This window comes from Schistosoma mansoni, chromosome W, assembly GCF_000237925.1.
Source record: "Schistosoma mansoni strain Puerto Rico chromosome W, complete genome".
NCBI lineage: Eukaryota > Metazoa > Platyhelminthes > Trematoda > Strigeidida > Schistosomatidae > Schistosoma > Schistosoma mansoni.
In genome coordinates this window covers 36099949-36120762 of record NC_031502.1, presented here as the reverse complement: position 1 = coordinate 36120762, position 20814 = coordinate 36099949, and the positions used below count along the sequence as shown (strand labels likewise).

Sequence of the window (20814 nt, the reverse complement as noted above, 5' to 3'; positions counted from 1 at the left end):
AGTTAAATCTAAAATTAAGAAGTTGGTTCCAACAATTGCATGTTTTGGTAACAGGTGGCCTAGTAGTTAGAGTGAACTGATTGTTTTTATATGATTTTCTACTGATAAATTAGTTGGATAACACCGATAGTTTTCATGTTTCAATCAAACCATAAATGAATCAATGGATGAACGATAATAACGTATCCAATTATAGTTACTTAAATGTTGGTCTAATGGTAATGAAACTTGTAAAATGCGGAAACTAATACAGACCATCTACCTTTCAAACGAATCGGATTAAGAATTATTTGTGAATCATGCTTTTTGTATTGTCTCATGAAATAGAAAACTTGTAGATTATTAACTGTTAATTCTATTACAATAGGCATAATAAAATACTCTACTTCTAGATAATATGAGAAGAAAGTAGACACCGTTTACATTAATTTCATTAGTTAAAACTAGTATGAACTCTTGATGGTTGTTTTGCCTCTATCGACCATTAGTTATCGAAGTTGTTCATGGATTTGTTGATCACCATAAGTACTGTTCGGCTGCTGTTCGTTTTAATCAATTCTCGGCACTTTTGTTTTGGTGACCACCATTAATGCTACGATTTCCAACGTGTCATGGCTGAAAGTCATCTAATGGCGGGGAATTCTAACAAGGAACAAATGAGTAACTTGACAAAGTTGATTACATTTAAGTAGTACGAAAAACTGATATATGTATCGTGAAGTGCCAAGGTACATGACTGACAAGTTTGTACCTAAACGAAAACAACTGATTATTATGGGTTTTTGTTAGTTAATCTAGTAACTATTCCCCTCTATATTTAATTGAATTGAATGTTTTACCATCACAAATTTCGGAAGAGTTAACTTAAACCCCAATTTTAACGTCCAAGGGATTAATATGTAATATTTGTGTTTAACTAATTTGTAACATCGGCTCATTCATGTTGTTGAAATCTTATAAAATCTCCATCTAGTGAACAGTTTAGGAAAGTTGGACTCGTTTGAATTTGTAGATTACAATCTAATAGACGGTATTGAAGTTAAAATTCAGCAACATTTTCTGAAATTTAATTGTTTGCTAAATGTTAACGATTAAACGGATGTTATTATATCGGAAATAGTGCGGTTCTGTGATCACATTTTCTCAATTCATTACATTATCTTAACAAAAGAATTGACTTACACAAATTCTTATTCATAAATTCCAATCAGCAATATATTACATGAGACATAGTAAGACCATAGATGAAGTTGTTTATAATATAGATATTATGACAGTGAATGACTCTATCACCGATCTAGATAATGAAGTGTAAATCCTTGTTTATTACTTGGTAAAATTCCACGTGATCAGAGGATACCGAGATATACTTAAATAGTTACAATAGTGTATCATAAATTGGTTGAATATTCTGTCACATGACTCAAGTAAAATTAGCTAAATGATAAGGCAGGGATTTTCATGATACGAAATAATAGTCTACTAGTAAATCAGCTTTGTAGACACACAAAACCAAAGTAGTTTCTGGTTGCTTGAACGATTTGTTAGTTTAAACGTTCCATACAACATTCTATGATGACCAAATAGTATGGAAAAAATAATCTACTCCAAATAAGTCTCTTCCGTATACTCTAAACTTCTTTCAAACTTCTAATGTTCAAATGGAAATGACTACGTTCATTAATTTTCTACTAACGACGTTCCTGTCCTTGTTTCTCTATTATATTACGTAATACTATCCATTGTTATTAAGTAGTTTGAATCTCTTTATTTATAAAAACTGAAGACAAACAAAAGAGCCACTGTCATTTTTGAGTAAAAGTGATGGTGTTATGAAGATTGACATAGAACAGTTTAAAACCTAGTGCATGACTGGGAAAAGTATATAAATTATAAATTTGAAGCTTACTTCCTGACATTAATCGGCAAGGAAGCACATACTTACTTACGCCTGTTACTCCCAATGGAACATAGGCCGCCGACCAGCATTCTCCAACCCACTCTATCCTGGGCCTTCCTTTCCAGTTCTATCCGACTTTTATTCATTCTTCTTATGTCTGTTTCCATTTCTCGGCGTGATGTGTTCTTTGGTCTTCCTCTTCTCTTTTAGCCTTCAGGATTCCATGTGAGGGCTTGTCATGTGACGCAGTTGGGTAGTTTTCTTAAAGTGTGTCCTATCCACTAAGGAAGCACATAACCTGCCAAATAACCTGGATTTTCCTGATAAACCAATCACATTGTCATATGAATCTCTCAAAGAATCACTACTTACCCTAGTGCAGTGTGCTAGCTTTGATTGCAGAGAGAGATCGAAGTTTCTTAAAGTGATGTCTCAGAACGATCAGAAAGTTAAAAACTTTATATTGCAACTACAGAAATAGTCAGCGAAGTGCAATTTTGGAAACCAAATAGAAACTCAACTTCGTGGCCGGTTGATTGATAGTATAAGTATTCTGAATTTAGAAAGATAATTAATTCGGAAGCCAAAAAGGCCATTCCAAGAAAAAAACCCAGCATCTATTAACTACGCGGTAGTGAACGAACTTGATTTCCAGTCAGTGAAAATTTCTAATACTTCACTTAGTTGTGGTGATGACCTACATTCTCAATGTCGCTCAAGCTCACGTTTGGTTAATAATGGTTCTGATTCTCATGGACATGCAAAACGTGGTTCAGCTAAGAGTTGAAAAGCAGGTTACAATAGTGAGCACAGTTTTGGCAAATGCTTATCCTATGATAGATTTCACTTACGTAATTCATGTTTCTTTCTCCATGCTAAATGCTTTAAGTGTGGTAAAATAGGACACATGAATTCGGCCTGTAAAGCTACTGCTCAACTCGCTACTAGTGATGATAAACTCTGTAGTTCTAATTTTATTAATCTGGATGTTTCTAATAATTAGTTATGTTTATTGACGACTTTGAAAGGTAATTTCCATATTCAGAAGCAGTTACTTACCTCCCTTGGTCAATCCCATAACATTGTTATTAACACAGATAGTAGAGAGTCCCTTCTTTCATTGAAAAATTTAGAACCTCTAGACTCTAGCTTTGTAGTACGACCCACTGAAGTCCCAGTATTGAGGATACCGGACACAAACGGCCTATACGAGGATGTTATGAATCGCTAATTAATTGTGATAATTCCTCATTTATACCTTATGAATTTTTAGTTCGTGCATCAGGGCCGTCCACACTAGGTTTTTGAAATTTGGAAAGGCTTAGATTAGAGTTGTCTTCATTAGTTTCTAAAGAAGATTTTGATGCCTTATTCAAGGATTTGTTAGCTACGTATGCTAAATGCAGTAGAGGGATGAGAATTCAACGCATCAAACTTCAAGTATAAGGTGATTCCGTCTTTCTTAAAAGAAGAATAATTCCTTAGTTTTAATGGACTCGTATAGCTGAAGGCGCTTGGTCATGCATCCGTACCAGATCACGTTTTGGAATGGCGTGGGAAGCATCTCCTACGATCATTAGCCAGATTAGATCACTCACTTCTCGATATATTGATAACCCATCAAATATATCTTCCAACCTCCTCGCTTCTGACTTTTGATTTTATTGGGTGAGCGCGACTCGATTATAGAAGGTGTTACTGGTAAAGTTTTGTCAAACTGCAATATCTGTGGTATCTTCAACCATAATAACTTCTGTTAAATTATCCGATGCTTTTAAAAGTGAACTCTGTAAATATGAGTTTTGCTCTATAACAGTATATTTGAGCTGAAATGACCAGTTATGACGCATTAATTAGATGTCTAGAAGTTTTATGTAGTCTCACATCTCTAGACGAATAGTTGGCTTATAGAACAGAATCAACCGTAAGACAGGAGTACTTATGAGAGCTGAGCATCCATTAAAAATCAGTATGACTTCACGATATGCACTGGAGACAACAGCTGCGTTTATATCCCTACAAATAACTCGGTGATGTTAACAACGATAAAACATTCCTCCATCAATGTAAACCCACTCGTAGCTTCCTAATTAGAGCAGTTTGGAATGTGGGATAACTGGTTAGTTTGGTTGACATACGATATACCCCACAGTCAAAACCAAAACAAATTGATTTGGTAAATGACGTTTGTTATAAGTTCAGATTTGCATTACAAACCATACAAATATTACCACCCAGTTATACAAGCAGTAATTTCTAAGTCACTACTTGAATCAACCTCAACGAATAAATTTTTCCGCCAACATAGAAATGAAATTCTATCCTTTCTGGAAAGGTCACTTACGAATTGTTCGAAATAATATTTTATTTTGCTATAACACTGAGTGCTTCTAGTCCTGGAAGAGTGCTCGCAAAATTCCTTCACGCAACGAAAGCCCACTTCGATGCTTTCCGTTATGGTTCATCCTACTATTTAATGAACTCTAGAGAAGCTAGGAGGACTTACAGAAGTACGCTTACCCGTCTTGCCAGCACTGAAATACAAAGAAACTGTTCAGACCTTTCAAGGAGACATAACTTACTTGTATCTCTCCTAAATAATCAGTCATATTTATGAATTGTTACCGCCTTAAAATTTCCATCGTTATATGTTTCACAACCTTCTACCACTTCTAAGGGCCACTTCCCGCGAGTCGAAACATCGAAAGCCATGATTATTACACCTTTCCCGAAATCGCCATATTCAACTAACCATTTCTGATGCATCTGTGGGGACGGTAAATATCCTCCTAACCCCTTTTTCCAAAACACGTTTACAAGATTAACAGCCTGCTCCCAACGTTGACCACAATTATATCTGTCACATTCTTCTACTATTCCGTCACACGCACTCAATAAAAGCTGTGGGGCCAGTGAATTGTCACTGAATCCTAGATAAATCATCCGGCAGTTGGGTCACTCAATATCGAACAGATCATCGATCCCCGTCAGCGTCAAGGACAATCAACGCGCATCAGTTAGCCATACGACATGGTCTGGCCCATGCGGCAGTGGTTTTACTTTCGCTTGTATCTACTTTAGCTAAGATATTCCTGTAATAACGTCCTTTGTGCTTTACAATCATCAGAGCATCTATGGTCACTTGAGACGTCGAAGGGGGCAATCCACGTAAGGTGCTGATCGCCAAGGAAGAAGTCCTTGAAAATTCGTCACCAATCTTCCTCTGATCCCCCTGTTGCAAAAATGCCCTTGGTTCAGAAACTCTCCCCACAAAATGTGATTCGTTATCGTTGTATATTTCTGCGAGCCCCCATCGTTCTATTAAATGGAACAAGGACATTATAAATGAATCTGTGTTCAGACTATACGTCATTTTGTTGTGTATTGTTCGTGGTTGAGAACAAGTAAAGTACATATCCATATCTTTATTTTTTCAGTGATCTTCTTCCTCTAACTGCAAAGGGTACAAATAAGTCTACTCATACTGCTGAAAAGCCACACCAGCCTTGCTGCACTCTACAAGCAAGAAATGGTTCCATTAAATGTTGTCCTGCATTCATCGTAGACTGCCAAGAAGTTGCACATTTTCCTGTCACTCTCAATTGTGCCGAGTCTTTTCGCCACCCGATAGTTTCAGCGAATTGTGGCCAATATTTGGGACATTCCTGTATGTCCTTTTCTATGATAGTGTCTAATGATAGTTCTGTCATTAAGTTTCTGTTGATTACTGTTATCGAATGTTTAAAAAGTATTTGGAAAACCTAAATAGTTCAAGATACCTCAAATATGGAGTAATTCATCTAGTATTATCGGCGGTAATTCTTCCAAATCATTATATCTGACTATTTTATGGCTAATACTGAATCCAACCAACGGTTCCCCATACATTTCTTCCTGCACCGTCATCCAAACTTTACGTTTAGGGATTTCCGATTTGTTGGCATTTAAGTGTCTCAGATGAAGAGATCCTTGACAATTTGGTGAACATAGATCCGTTAGAAATTTGACAGACCTCCAAAACCGGGCTACGGGCCTGATTGATTTCATCCACTCAAATTAATAAAAGAGAAAAGGGGAACTTCTGTGTTTAGTGCTATTCAAGCTAACTACGGCACTTGGTTGTTTAAACCTTATTTTCAGGAAAAGGTTCCAGAAAGTCAGTCAAAAATCTAGGAAGATTACCATCTTACAGAGAATTTATTTATTATTTATTTATATGAACACATAAATATTGGTACACGGGGGCGCCGAATACATATGCGTCACATAAGTCAAGTGATCTGTGTGTGGGCTATGATACTGCTCGGATGCCCAAACCGAAGCAGGTGGTTTTCTTAGGGGGCCACACCCGGAGCCTTTGGCATCTAGGTTTAATCCACAAGGCAGTGGATTATCGTAACGAGATGCAGCCCGTGGTAGCTAGTGACCAACAATTGGTTCATACGCTATTTGTTCTCTCAGTATCCTGAGACCCATGTGCACGATTGATTTAGAATCAGGGTTTTCCAACTCCCCTAGGTGGACTCGCCGTGTCCACCAACCCGGTTAAAGCGTCGGACATTTGCTTTTCGTTCTCTCAATTTCGTAAACAAAAGTAAAGCCACGAGAAGACAGTGAGTAGGACTTCCCTGACAGAGACTATATACGCGTGGTCATGTGAGAGCATTTCGAGGAGAGCCGACCCTCCACACTCTCGGCCGTACCAGGGCACTTGAGGGGATCCTACAAGGCAAGGCATTCAGATTAGTATCTAAGATCGTCTACTTTCTGTATACCTCACGTGGTCCAATTGTCTGGGTTCTGTAGTGACCTCATATATCGCCACTGATCAGACTTCGTGTAATGATGCGCAACAGCGAAGCGATGTTAGTACTGTACCGGCCCTCGGTAGTTCTTATGTAGTACAACACTACCATTGAATTTTCATAGAAGTTCGCTTCACAGAAGTAGTTAGGAAAACCCCTCTCATGGACTTCACTCATCCTCGCAATTAGCACTGCCGACGTCTCGTGCCTTTTTATGGTGATTCGTTCTGCTGGTGCTACTCTGAACTTGCCAAACAACAAAACACAGTTCGGTAGTTTCTGCATATAATTAGCTCTCGCGTAAGCAACTGCTCCATAATCGATTTCCGACACACCCCTGAATGAAATCCTACCTTCGCATTGAGTCCATCAGTCCTCTTATTGATCCTTTGAAGATGCCACAGTTGTTGTGGTTTGACAACACTTTCACCAGCAACACCTATTATGAATCGTAACCACCTAGTGAAATGAGAAGTAAGAAGTGATGTGGTTGGAAGATATATTTGATAGGCAATCAATATATTGAGGATAGGCTGATCTAGACTGGTTAGCGATTGCGGGGGATGTTGAGTATGGCGTTCCTACTCGTGATCTGGTGAGGATACATGACCGATCGCTTTCAGCTAGATGAGACCATTGAAACTAATGTGGTGGTCATCCAATGCCGAACACTTACAGAGGTGCTGATTTTGGGGATCTATTTACCTCTACGGATCACCCCCCCTAGTAGAGTAGTGGTGACCCTACGACGTGGCCAGCCAAAATTTAAACCCAACTAGTTTGTCGTTGGTAAACAATCTTCTGATAGATTGCTATGTTGAGCAGCGTCTGTTCGTTTATCCTTACTATAGGAGGCCATGTGCAATATAGTTATAAGGAAAAAATGTACAATCAAAATTTCGGCTCATTGTGAACTTCGTCGCTCCTTTTCTTCTTTCCCAGCCGTCCTGGAAAAGAAAAAAGAAAATTTAGTTGTATGTCGAATCACACTCGTACGAGCGCGGAGACATAAAGCGGGAGAAAAAAAGAAATTAAACTCATACACATGCGATTGCGCAAACACATCTTTGTCAATTCGCGGGTGGAAAAGGATATCACGCAATCATCTTCATAGAGATTTATGTGCTGTCTTATTTATAACAAAGTCTGCACAAAGCGGAGATGATGTGGCCCCGAATGAATGGGGGGTCATTAGGTATTCGACCGGCTAGCTTGATGCATCACTCCCGAGCCACCGTAGAAATATCGAATGCCATGATCAGACTCGGACACTTTCACATTCATAAACATTGGGTGTAGGGTTAACAACCAACATCATGAAGAAGATTCGCATTACAAAGTCGCCGACCGGAATTAATAAACTAATCCATTTAGGTTCTGGAGAGAGCCTTCACATAGAGAAATTATTTCGCCTCATATTGAAAGCCGATGTTCTTTGAAAACTAGTGTGCCGATTTCATTCTCGTGAATCCGACCAACAATCGATATAGGTATATAGACTGTTCGGACAATGTAGAAGACCGGGATGACCATTAAAATAGCAGCAGAAATGAGGAGATACAACCTGGTGGTGCTTGGAGTAAAAGAAACCTATTGGTCATAAGCTGGACAAAAATATTGTTCTGGTCACAAAGAAGAAAGTGCATCGGCTACAAAAGAAGTTGCACTGATGTTTTCCAAATCAGCACAAAATGTGTCTTTTTTATGGGAAACCTACGGATCTAGGATCATTGAAGTATCTCAAAAAGCAGTAAGCAAGGGTTTACAATAAGTGTCAATAAGTGCAGCAAAACCACCAATTATAGCGTCGAATGTAATGAAAGTCAGCTTAATGAACGTCAGCAGCTCATTCTAGGGAGATGCTCGGGAAGACACCTGATCATTTCTACGAGGGACTTGAACGCCATAGTTACATTATGACAACTGGCCGGTGGTTCTAGAAGATGCTGTAGACTAAATTCATAACTTGCAACCACTTCACAGTAACGCTTGAATAAAACGCTATAACTTACAGTGCCCCGGTTGAGGAAGGTCCAATAATCTGTCGGAGAGTAACATCATTTTTCGAACAGTTGAGTGATAGGCAACTCAAACACTCAAACAGGCATTCGTAAGTGACTTGATAGACGGCCTTTTTCCGATACCATTATCATTTATACCAACTGTATCTCGTGGATGTCGGGTTCTAATGGTGTTGTGTGATGGTGTCCAACAACTTCTAGGAATTTACTGACATAATATTGATAAGTAGTCAGAGTTTTGAAAACAGTACTGCAAATGTTTAAACCATTTACGTTTTTGAATATGCTTAATAAAATAAGTGTACCACATCGTTATTTTTGAGTAGATTAAGTGGCTGTACAGCTTTTCTCGAGCAAAATGTCATACTAGAACATGAAAATTTGGTTAGAGTTCAGTGATATACGTACATATGTCTGATGACGGCAGCAACCACTGTGGATTCTGAGTGCATGTTAACAACAAAAAAAGTAATTTTTCTCGGCCAAAATCTTAATCGTAAGCATTCCTGTAGTACTTAAAAAATTCCTCGTTAGCGCAAACATGTTCTTTTAAATTGTCGAAAATGTCAAATAAAACAGTAAGCGGGCTTTCGACATCATCTGTTTTTTGTTACTGTGGTTGTAAGTTCGTTGTGCTTTCGGCTAGTTGTTGTATTGATTCTGGTAAGTCGAAGTAGTAGTTGTTTCTCAACCCTACGGTATCATAGTTGATGGTTTAATTTACCACATCTGGGTTTGTGAACGATTTTTCTCGTTTCAGATTGACCTTTACAAGTTCGCTGACATAGCTAGTTCCCTAATGTCACGCAACATGGAAGTAAATGAGAATAGAGTCAGATGTTTGCGACAATGGGTAGAGCACATTATTCCGTCCAGCAGTGATAAAAATGTTCGGGAGTGGCGGACGCTTCTTCAGCTTATCGACCTATGGTAAGCAGTAAAGTAGTTTTCGTGTTTAAAAAAGTCACTTGCGGTCATTAGTGACCAGTTGTTTTCATTTGAGTCTCTTATGACAAATAGCCTCATGCTATTTTTATATAGCCCAAGGGATTTGATTAAGTTTAGTATATCCCTTTACAAACTGTTGAGTTTTCTCAGTCTAGTTGAAGAAACAAAGTCTACTAATTCTTAACATAGTCTTAATCATGACATAGGTATGAAGCTGGAAGTATAAATTTGGAAATATAGTTTGAAAATAGGTGAAGTAGGAGTCAGCTGTAGATACTCATTGATTTGTTTCAAGTGTTACTATTTCTATACATCAACCGTCATTTTTATGATAACTTATTCATTAATGCGGGCGCTTGATTTGATAATTAACCCGGAAAATATTTGTGACCTGATGGGTTGTGTATTCAACTTAATAAATCGTTTGTTCCAATATTGGGTTGGTTGGTTTTTTCCAGGTAATTACCACTCTGATGTTAAGATATTCAGATGGGTTGCAAAATATCTAGCTATTTTTATTTAATTTGTAAAAGTTGACTATTTGTTTCGGAGTTCGACTTCACTATGTATTTGTGACGTGTCAGAAAAGAAATAATGGGGTCCTTTAATTCTTTTGTTTGCACTTCTATACTGTTTCCAATGCAGTAAATATTCTCTTCCTGGCTTGAATAGCTATTTCATACCCATATAAGTTAGTAGCTGTTTAGTCTAAGTTTCCCACAAATATTCATGGGTATTCACAACTGAGATGAGCTCCTGGGAATCTGGAAAGTGACTACAATTTTCTCGTCAAGACTTGTCGTAAACTCGCGTCACCAGTCATGTTGCTTGAGTTTCAGGGGATCCTAAAAGGTAGTTGTAAGAGCTTCTAGGTTAACATGAAGTATCGAAGGGTGAATTCATTGCGAACTATTATACTATTGGTTTTAAGGTAGCTTTTGTGTACAGTTTTGAGCAAGCTAACGGTTTACAGTTGAATACTTTAATCAGTTTCTAACAATGGATTATTATTTATTTTTCTTCTACAATTGAAGCAAGGATTCAAGTATGAGCACTGTTATCAACAATGAAGATATACCCGAAACGGTTCACAATATTTTGTCAGGTATACAATTTATATTAGTAATGCTTTAGATTTCTTTTCTGTTGATTTTAACTCTATTTTCCCAACAAATGCCGATGATAACCGTGGACCTACTTACCGATACTATTGTGTAAGTTCTCTTTATGTAAGTAATCTTCTAGTTTTTGCTACTGGTTTTGACCATGGGTCTGCGCTTGAAGTCCAAATTATTTATGAGTGCAGCATTCAAGCTTCCTAGCACAATGCATTATCATATTGTTGAAATGACTCAACCTCTTATTGAAGATTGCCCCATCTCGATGGCTTCTTTTGAAGCGTTAAGCTTAGATTTAGAAAACCACCCGCTGACACCCATTCACCAGAGCAGGAATATAAAGGGTAAGTTCCATTTATTTCTAAGTCTTTCTAGCTCCTTTGACTTGTCCTGTCATTTCAAAAGTACCAATGTTACCGTTTGGACACAAAGAATTAAATGTAACTGGTCCTGACCTTACTTTTGATGATACACATTCTGGGAATGAACTTTCTTACAGATGTACTGGTCACTCCTTATACTCATCTCCACAAACCTTTTTTGAATCGCTTCATGTTCGCAAAGGAAAAAGCTGTATCACAAAATCTGGGTTTGGAAATGATTTCGAGTCAGAAATCGACTCTCCTCTGTATTCATTAAAATCAATTCTAGAGTCACCACAAGTTGTTCCTAAGGTTAGTAAATGGTGGTCAATAAATTTGTTTCGAATGTAAGTTTTTCTGGGGAACCCAATGATTATTTCAAGTTGTGTTTACTTTCAAGAATTACTCCTAAGTTTAGATTTTATATGACTAAGAACTTTATGGGTTACATAAACTTAATATTTTAATTTTTTTAAAGACTCTGTTTTGTCCTTTTATTTGCTACTACATAAAAATCTAAAAAACATCAATTTTAATGTGTTTAATTAGTAGATATTAAGTTTTTTTGAGATGTGTCTGCTTCATGTGATTTTTAAACTAGAAAAAGTGCCTTATACAAGGTCAAAACGTAGACTTCCGAAGCTCTAATACATAGTCTTGGTGATGTTCTTATTAACTTAAATTAGTTAGCGATAACAGAATTATCGTTATTGGTGACATTGAGAATGTAGATTAAAAAATGAACAGTCTAAAAACTATACCACGTCGAATGCGCCTTAATGATCTATTGCGTCAGCTTGTCACATTTTAAAATTCGAGAATTCAGATAGAACCCTAGTTGTAACAATAATATTTAAAGCTGCGAAGAGATAAAGAAAAGGAGGCTGTAGTAAGAGATAAGATTATCAGTTGATAATATGTTCATGAATGTTATTATACAGAGATAATCTTGATTCAACAGTGCCTCAAATGGATGCGGAAAAAAAATGAAATGGCAATCTGGTTAAAAATTGAAGGTATGAGGATAATCCAGTTAATATATGAGCCTAAAATACGAGGTTTGTAACAATATAATAACAAATAATTGATTCATTCATTAGATACTTGGATTTGAGACACGCTAAGTGTAATGGGTAATCCCGACCGTTGCTGCTACCTTGACGTGGTGGTCGGGTTTGCCTATCGTAATGAACCAATCGAGCTATACTGTCTGGAACAATCGTTCCTCAAGGTCCTACCATGCCAGGGAGGTCGGTTGAAGAATGGTAAGACTAAGAGCAGCAAACCCAAGGTTCGGGGGCGAAGTCGTGCTGCTGACTGTACAGAGGTGTGACAGCAGTAAGGTGTTTCCTTCAGACAACCAGCATCACAATAGTGCTGCCTTCCCACAAGGAGGGGTGGTGTTGGAAAAGGTCGACTTTAAAATACACACCACGCCTTATCCTACGGATATCCGTCTCCGGCGGTAAGGTCCCAACAAGTGCTGAGCCAAGACAAAAATTACTCACGTAAGAGTCGTGTGTGACCGACTTCAAGCAGTTGTCCCTTGGGCACTGTGGTCACGCTCTCAAGTCACTAAGACCACTTCTGATTCAATTTCCTTTTCAGGTGCCTCCAGAAGAACACTTTCATGGTGTGAGCAACCGGGAAGTGATAACCGTCCTCATACCTCTAACAGCACTCAAGATCACTATATTCATAATCAACGGCTGTTGGCAACACCAGACAAGGCTATCCATTGTCTCCATTTCTGTTTAACTTCATTATAGACCTATTGCTGGAAATAACACTCTCGTTGACTGAATTTTCAGGAATTGATCTCTTACTAGGAGGTCCACTTATTGACTTAGAATACGCAGATGATATAGTCCTGTTTGGTGAAGACGCTGACAAAATGCAGAGTCTTCTCTTAGAACTCAGTAATAATGCCAGGATGTTTCGGATGCGTTTCTCCCCCTCTAAATGTAAATTGTTGCTCCAGGACTGGCCTGTATCAACACCTGAACTAAGGATAGGGAGCGAAGTAGTCGAACGCGTCGACAACTTCACTTATGTTGGAAGTCTGATCAGCCCTAATGGGTTGGTGTCTGACGAAATCTTAGCACGGATTCAAAAGGCTCGTTTAGCTTTTGCCAACATGGATATATGTTAACCAAGACTTATCAAGGTTTAGTTAAAATAAAAACAACGGGATAATCTAATCCATTTTAAATTGCATTAAAACTCATATTTTTTCACTGGCGAGTGGCTGTCTTTACCCATTAGATAAGTAGGTAACGCGTTAGTGTTTGTAACGGACGGTTCTGGGTTCGAGTTTCAGAGTGAAACACCAACTTAAGGATGCAAGTAGATCCAGCTGACGAGTCTCAGACAGGGCAAGACCCCAGACTTGGACCCCACTGCTAGCCATATTCTATATATTCCGTATTAACATTTCATATTTTATTGAATGTTATTGTATAAGACTTTGAAATGCACTATAGACAGATAGAAATCCCCTAATTCATGATAATAGTATTCATTATTATTAGTAGTAACAAAGAAATCCATTATTCATAAAAATATTAAGATGCATCTGGATTGCTGTAACCATTCAGTTGTCTTTCAAGTCCTAATAAAAAAAGCCTATCGTTCTTCATAGTTTTTAGTCACTATAAATCTTTGTTTCCGTTTAGCAAATAAATTGAGTAGTACGGATTACAAAAGTATTAAGGAAAAACTTTTTTCGGTGTGGGTGGTTATTATTTTCTTTCTACAAAGTTGATGGCTTCATGTATTCGGAACTATTTTTAAATGCATATCAGAATATATGTTAAAGTATCCAATAGAATAATAACTCTATTTAAAGTCATTTGGGTGGTTTCTCTTATCTCAAGATTGATCATTCATTGTCCCGAGCGATCCACATCCTAATAAACTATTTAGAATAATTCACGTTTTTTTTGTAGTACACTAAGTTTATTAACTTCTCGCTGTATATTCATATTATCAAGGGCCAACTTTTATCTAAATTGGATGAAATTCGATCCTTGTCTTCTAAGCTATCTGAGGTCCAGCATTTATATGAAGAAAACATGTGTGAACTTAGTCGCTTGAGTTCCGAGTTGCAAGCTTCAGAAATGAAGAGAAAAGAAACAGAGATTCGCTTGAAGCGACGTGAATCAGAGTTAAACGAAGTGCGTGATGAATTGGCTTACGAAATAGAAATGCGTTCATTTCACGAACAACGATCTAATCTTGTTGATCAGTAAGTTATAACTTGACATATCGTTTAAATTATCAGACAGTTCCAGCTGTTAAATCACCTAACATCGAGAAGTATTGTGACGAAAAATTGATAGGAAATAAATACAAAAGAATCTGGGTAACAACTTCTGGAGGATGATGGGATTCAGTCGTATCACAGCACAATATGGTCATAGTTATCAGTTACTTACAGAAGTATTTACAATTAACATCTTACTTTGATATGATTATTTACTGTACATAGCACAAAAACATTATCTAGTCGAAACTAGTGTGCAGTTGTTCTATTGTATTGGACGCTACTCACAAGATTGTAAGTAGTGTGTAGCGGAACGTTGCATCGAAATTACAACAAATGTCAGACGGAGTGAAAAGTTTCAGTGCATCGAAAGCACGGCGTTGTCAGAACACTAGGAGACCAGATGAAAAGACTGTTCAGATGGCAGAATACACCGAAAAATGCAAATGGACGGTCGAAGGCTATGTATATGTATTATGCAAATACTTTGTAACCTCTTGTGATACATTTACATTCATCCTGCCTATTATTGTGTTTCACGTCACAAGCAGACATAGTTTTACATTGTTTTGTCATAGTAGCTACGTTCTACTATGGCTTCATTGTCTGAAGCAGTTAGTTACGGATAACTAACTACAGTTTTGATTATAGATGATAACGAATTATAGATATGAAATAATTAAATCTGTAAAATATTGGTTTCTTTTAGACGAGATGGGGAAATCTGTCGTATTATACAATTCAGTTACTAAGTCAAAGTTTTTTTTATCAGGTTTCAGAAGAAGCCTAAATTGTAAACGCTACATATATTTTCAATCCATCGCACTGAAGTAGATAAGGTTAGCTAAAACCCACGACACTGGTTGAAAATACTGTATACAATTAAGCTGTATTTCTTCAAAAAGTCGAAGAGAAATGTGAACTGCATAGTGTACTCCAGGTTGTTTGATTTTCTGTAATTGTTTTTCTTCTGTGCTAGAATTACCGCCTAGGTTCTTAGCTTTATGGTCAGTAAAGCAAATATCATAAATTTAATGTATAGCATCTCTTTCAGTAACAATGGACTTTTGATTTATTTGATAATACAGTCTACAGGAAAGTCTGAATGATGCTTTGGAAAAATTAAAGGTAGTTAATCGATTGGACAAGGAAAACCAGGAGCTTCTCAAAGAAAACCGTAACTTAAAAACTAAGGTATGTCATTTATAAAGTTTTGGTGATACTAAAGGTAAGAAAGGTTGGTTCAGCGAAGAGAGTTCTGTTTTCACAGAATTCATTTTCAAGGCTGCGGGATCGCAAATATATACACTTATTTTTTTCTGGATGATAATAATTACAATAATTGCAATAATAGTGCCAATAAAATTCTGTTAAACACGGTGACGGTGAAGTAGAATAAACAAAGGTATCAAAACGTTACTTTTTATCAAGGAAGCTAATAATATTATCAGAATGAGGGTTTGCAGAAATTGTAGTACCTTAATAGTTGAATTCATGAGTCGACTTAAGCTAGACCACCATGGTAAACCTGGAAGCACTGGATAGCCGTTTCATCCTAGTAGAGACTCCTCTAGTGAGAAGACGTGACCAGTAGAGTTCAACCGTGTCTATTGTGAGGCAGTTACTCACTGTAGACAATCGTGGACAGTTGCACAATATCGTGGATTGGTTGAAGTTAGACATTAACACCATTGGAAGCTAGCTAAGTGGTCCAGCTTTCACACGCGACCGATAGGTCCTGTGTTCGAATTTCGTTGGGCGGGATCGGGAATGCGCACTGCTGAGAAGTCCCACACTAGGACGAAACGGACGTCCAGTGCTTCCAGGTTTACCATGATGGTCTAGCTTAAATCGACTCATGAATTCAACTATTAAACTAACAATAATTTTAATGTTAAGGGCTTGAATATTCATCATGAAGATAGATGAGGAGATTATAATTGGGGAAGGATGACTCAACATGATATCATCAAATGTCGAAATCGCGAAGAAATGTAATCAGGAGGATCATAGAAAAATAAATAAACCAGTTGGGGGTAGAAGATTCATGGAGAAGATGGAAGGGGAAGCAGATGGTTGTAAAGGAAAAAAAGTATAAGGATGAAAATTATGAGACATTAAGACGGTAGGAAAAATGGTTGTACCAATTTCTTTTTGAGACATAATTCTGTTTTTCCAGATGTAAAGTTATTGCTTTTGCAATGCTAGAAAAATGCGGTATAATTGCTTATGGCAGCCTTCTACTTACCTTGTAGATAACTTTAAACTCAGACTCCGCTTTGATTAAGTGACCTATGTTTACAGTGTGTTCGATTATTCAGCTTCTTATTGAGCTGTTTCCGCCTCCTTCTAGCCATGCAGGGTAATGTCCTTGATTTCTTTTGAATAAAATACGCGTCGAACGAACTACATACCTGGCTCTACATGAGCAGGTAAATTGGCAAATGCACATAGAGTTGATCAGATGGGGTAATTTACCCTTAAGATTATTGATAAACATTGATTGGCTAGAGAATACTATTTGTAAAGTTGCTGCGAAGAACTTTCTTTTTAGAGAATCAGAAATTCTCTCTAGGGTGTCTGTAGCTTCATTACCCTTAAAATGGATGTTCATGTGAAGTGTTTTCTTTTCAACCGAGGTTATTTGAGCTTCAGGCGGTTTGGGTTTTATATTCTTGTCAATATCACGTTTCATTAACAAGTAAATGAATAAACCTGTTACTGTGAAGTGATAAACGCAATTAAAAATACCTTGTTGTTTCCGAAAGCATAAACTCAATCAAGTGACAAGTTTAGTGATAGTTTCGAGCAATGTTACCTAACCGAATTGTTAAACTACAAACTCATTTAGCGGTCTGAGCTTCATGCTGACATTTGTATGCCGTGTTTCAGTTTGATTTCTATAAACTTTTCTACCTATCTAGGAGTACATATCTGTAAAGTAGGTGTCTTCCTGGTATTCAGAGGCTGTAGTGTAATCACTCCAATCTTTGTAGGGTAGTTACGTTGAATTAATGTTGGTTCGCGGTGGTAGGATGTGGTGGTTCATCATTCCGACGACTTCAATTTCTGTCAAGGAGAACGTTACTACGATAATACTAAAGAGTTCAGTTTTACTGTTGACTGCTCTAATATATGGTAGGATATGATGTAAATAATCAAACTGTTGAAATTTAACAAATATTTGATTAGGAACAAACCAAAAAAGATTTCAGCGTGTAGAAATATTTTAGGCAAGTAATAATTACTGTCTGATAATTTAGTAAAATATGGTACTTCATTTATTCTGAATTGAACTGTTTGTTTATGATCATTTGCAGAAATCATCTTTTCATGATGACGTTTAACACTTTACTGATGAAAGTTCTATAAAGTCATTCTCAGTAGTAACTGGCAACTGGAATGTAGTTAGATCTTTAAACGTTGCAGGATATTCGAGGCTGGTTTCGTTGAAGTTTTGTTCTCTGGGCTGGATGGTTGTGGAGATTTCATAGTCCTTCTGAACGACATCAGCACAAACTTCAGGTAGATTTCTACCTGGATGGGCAGACTAAATTCCATAGACATAGAACAAGACTATATTATCCAGAAAAAACTAAAGGCGAATCTAACAGGAAATAGTAAGGGCCCATGACAGTCTTTCACTTTGTGCGGCGCATATGTAAAGTAATACTTCAAATTACATTCCCAATAAGTTAGTGTTTTTATTAGTTTTCGAATTGAGTACTATGCGAATGATGTGTCTACGAGTGAAAACATAGATATGAATATTCCCTTCTGTTATTTTTTGTGAAATCACATATGACGAAGCGTATCTTACTTTTTTTGCTTCATGTATCCCTTTAAAAGGAACTTGGCTCTTTCAAGTTTATTGATTTTAAAAACTATCCGTATAAGTGTATATATAACTTTTTCTGTGGGTAAGAAATTGTTCGGTATCCTACACAGTAAGAAGTATTTTTTTTACAATTATAACTATAATTTGTGAAACCTGTGTTCAGTTTCTATTTTTCTAGGAAAAAGAATTGGAAAGTATTCGTTCGCGTTTGTCATCTCAACAAGAACTTGAACACCAACTTACTCAAATGAAAGTTGTTGCTCGGCTTGCAGATAGTGAGGTATAGTTTTCTATATCTTGTGAAAAGTAATCCTTTTCCTATTTTTTTGCTTGTTTGCGTTTTATCTTAGTTGTAATTATGTTCTGGAGATTTATAGTATTCATTAGAATTGTGAATCCAAGTGTTTAATAATCCTGAGATTATCGTTGATTTCATTACCGTTGACTAGTCATCAAAAATTATTGAAGTCAATTACTACTAATATTTACTTCAAATCTTGTCATGGTACGCAAGCTTATTTACAAGTAGGTTTTAAAAATACTGATGGAGGTTAGTCCAATATGTGATATCAGTACATGGTGCCATTGGTTGTTTAATCAGACCATTCTAAGAGGTTCAGAACTTCCTGTTGTGATCTTATGAAAATGCTGTAGGTAGTGTGGTTCAAAATTGGTCGAATTCATCCGAGTACATTCATTCTTCTTTTTCTTCGAAATCTTGAGCTTAGTGGTGTCTCACATCTTTCATTTCTCTTAGTCTTTTTACCAGTTGATCATAAAGTGGGGTAGCTCAACAGATACTTACCTCTACCCAGATTTTCTCTTATTTCGATTATCGACATATTATTACTATCTCACCTAGTATATTCTAAACTGCTAGCTGAGATAACACTCTAACAGTGAAAGGTCATGAAATCTATCAAGACGATATTCATTTATCACTATCGGAAATTATGGGTTACAAAATAGCATCAAAAACTGACTTTGGACACTGCTGTGCACTAATTGTTTCTTTAGATGTTGCTCAAAGGAACTTTTAAGTTCTGAGTGATTAATGAATCTGAATCCAATCGTAAGCGGTAGCAAAAATGATGTAGTCCCATTTATCCTCTTGTTTTATTTCCGTTACTGTTATCTCAACACACTATCGAACCAATAAATTGCATTGATAAGTGCTTTTTAGTCGATTCTATACTATAATATACAGTGCTTTTAGTTTCGCTATCGTATTCCTCCTTAACAAATTTCTGCAAACGTTTTCGTTTGTTTGTTCAAATAACAATTCACCGAAGTATTCTTTAAGTTAGTGGTACACAACCAAGACAGTCTTACGAAGCAAAGACGGGGAAAAGTGATGGTTCTTCTGAACTCCTATGATGTTTCACAACTTCCACGTAGTAAACATATGATTGGCCAAAATGGTGCGAATCGATTTTCTGCAAAGTTAATCCATTAAGTTATGTTAGATAGGTACTATTCATTCAATTAACATGATTTAACACAAATAATCTTCCGTGTTATACTCTCCTTTGAGTTTTACGCATATAAATTCTTCGCTGGTGTTTCTAAATTTCTTTTATGTTTCGTACAATAATCTGTCGAAATTATTTTTTAGATACATGAACTATTGTGTCATCGCGAACGACTTCTAGCTAGATCCGAAGCGGAATGCGTAGCACAGGCGAATTCTTTGATTCGTAACCAGGGTCCTACTTCGGAAACAATAACTTCTCTGTGTGATAACAGGTGTTATTCTTGTGAGAATTGTCCTCAATCTGCACATACATTTCATTCAAGCTTTGGTAAAGAATTGCAATTTTCTAGTGCAGGTGAATTATCTCACCATGGTTACCTTTTAAAGTATTTTTAAAGCTGATATCCATTTAAATTTACTTAGTTTTGTTTGTTTGGATCTTCCCATTGATGTTTTTAGGACTGCAACTGGTCAGTCTCTATTTGGTACGTGGACAGGATACGAGCAACAACATCGTAATGTGGGAGAGAACAAACCATCTTAGAGCGGGACGGGGAATTAGGAACAGACGTTGAAGGTGGATAGTATATACATTACGGAACTCATCAAACTGCATCCTGAGGCAAGTGCCAAACTGATAGACCGAAGAACACAATGCATCGTGAATGGGAAGCAGATATGCAAAGAATGAGTAGCAAACACGGAAAGAAAATGAAAGGATGTGTCCAGGACAGAGTTGGATAGAAAATGCAGGCGAGTATCCTATGCTGCCCCACGAGGACTTAAAAACTTACGTAAGTAAGTCATGTTCACACCGCTCGACAGTAATCTCCGAAAAAGCTATGGGACTACAACACTTGGACAACCCATCAAGTGTCTCAGCAGTTGAGACTTTCTCTGGCTATACGATCTGCGCGAACCAGTTACAGGATATGAAAACGCCCTGCTTAATGGTTGGGCCAGAGAGCCTGGAAATGTAAGCATGACGGATTCCGGAAACAAAGGAAGATCAGATCTTACCAGTCATCTTCACACCTTGCCAAATCCGTGTATCCTGTCACACTTAGGAAAAGATTTGAAAGG

General features: G+C 37.1%; 1 protein-coding gene across 1 annotated transcript in view; it reads left to right on the top strand.

Moving 5' to 3' along the window:
- Positions 1-10940: 10940 nt before the first annotated feature.
- The window catches only part of Smp_135900 (putative dna double-strand break repair rad50 ATPase), a gene marked incomplete at its 5' end in the record, with an annotated part of 30231 nt that continues 20357 nt past the window's right edge, over positions 10941-20814 (top strand). The window contains 6 exons of the mRNA XM_018789532.1: positions 10941-11136; positions 11168-11466; positions 14148-14401; positions 15508-15613; positions 18436-18537; positions 19873-19954. Coding sequence (XP_018654966.1) covers positions 10941-11136; positions 11168-11466; positions 14148-14401; positions 15508-15613; positions 18436-18537; positions 19873-19954 — 1039 coding nt within the window. The remainder of the gene's footprint in view (positions 11137-11167; positions 11467-14147; positions 14402-15507; positions 15614-18435; positions 18538-19872; positions 19955-20814) is intronic.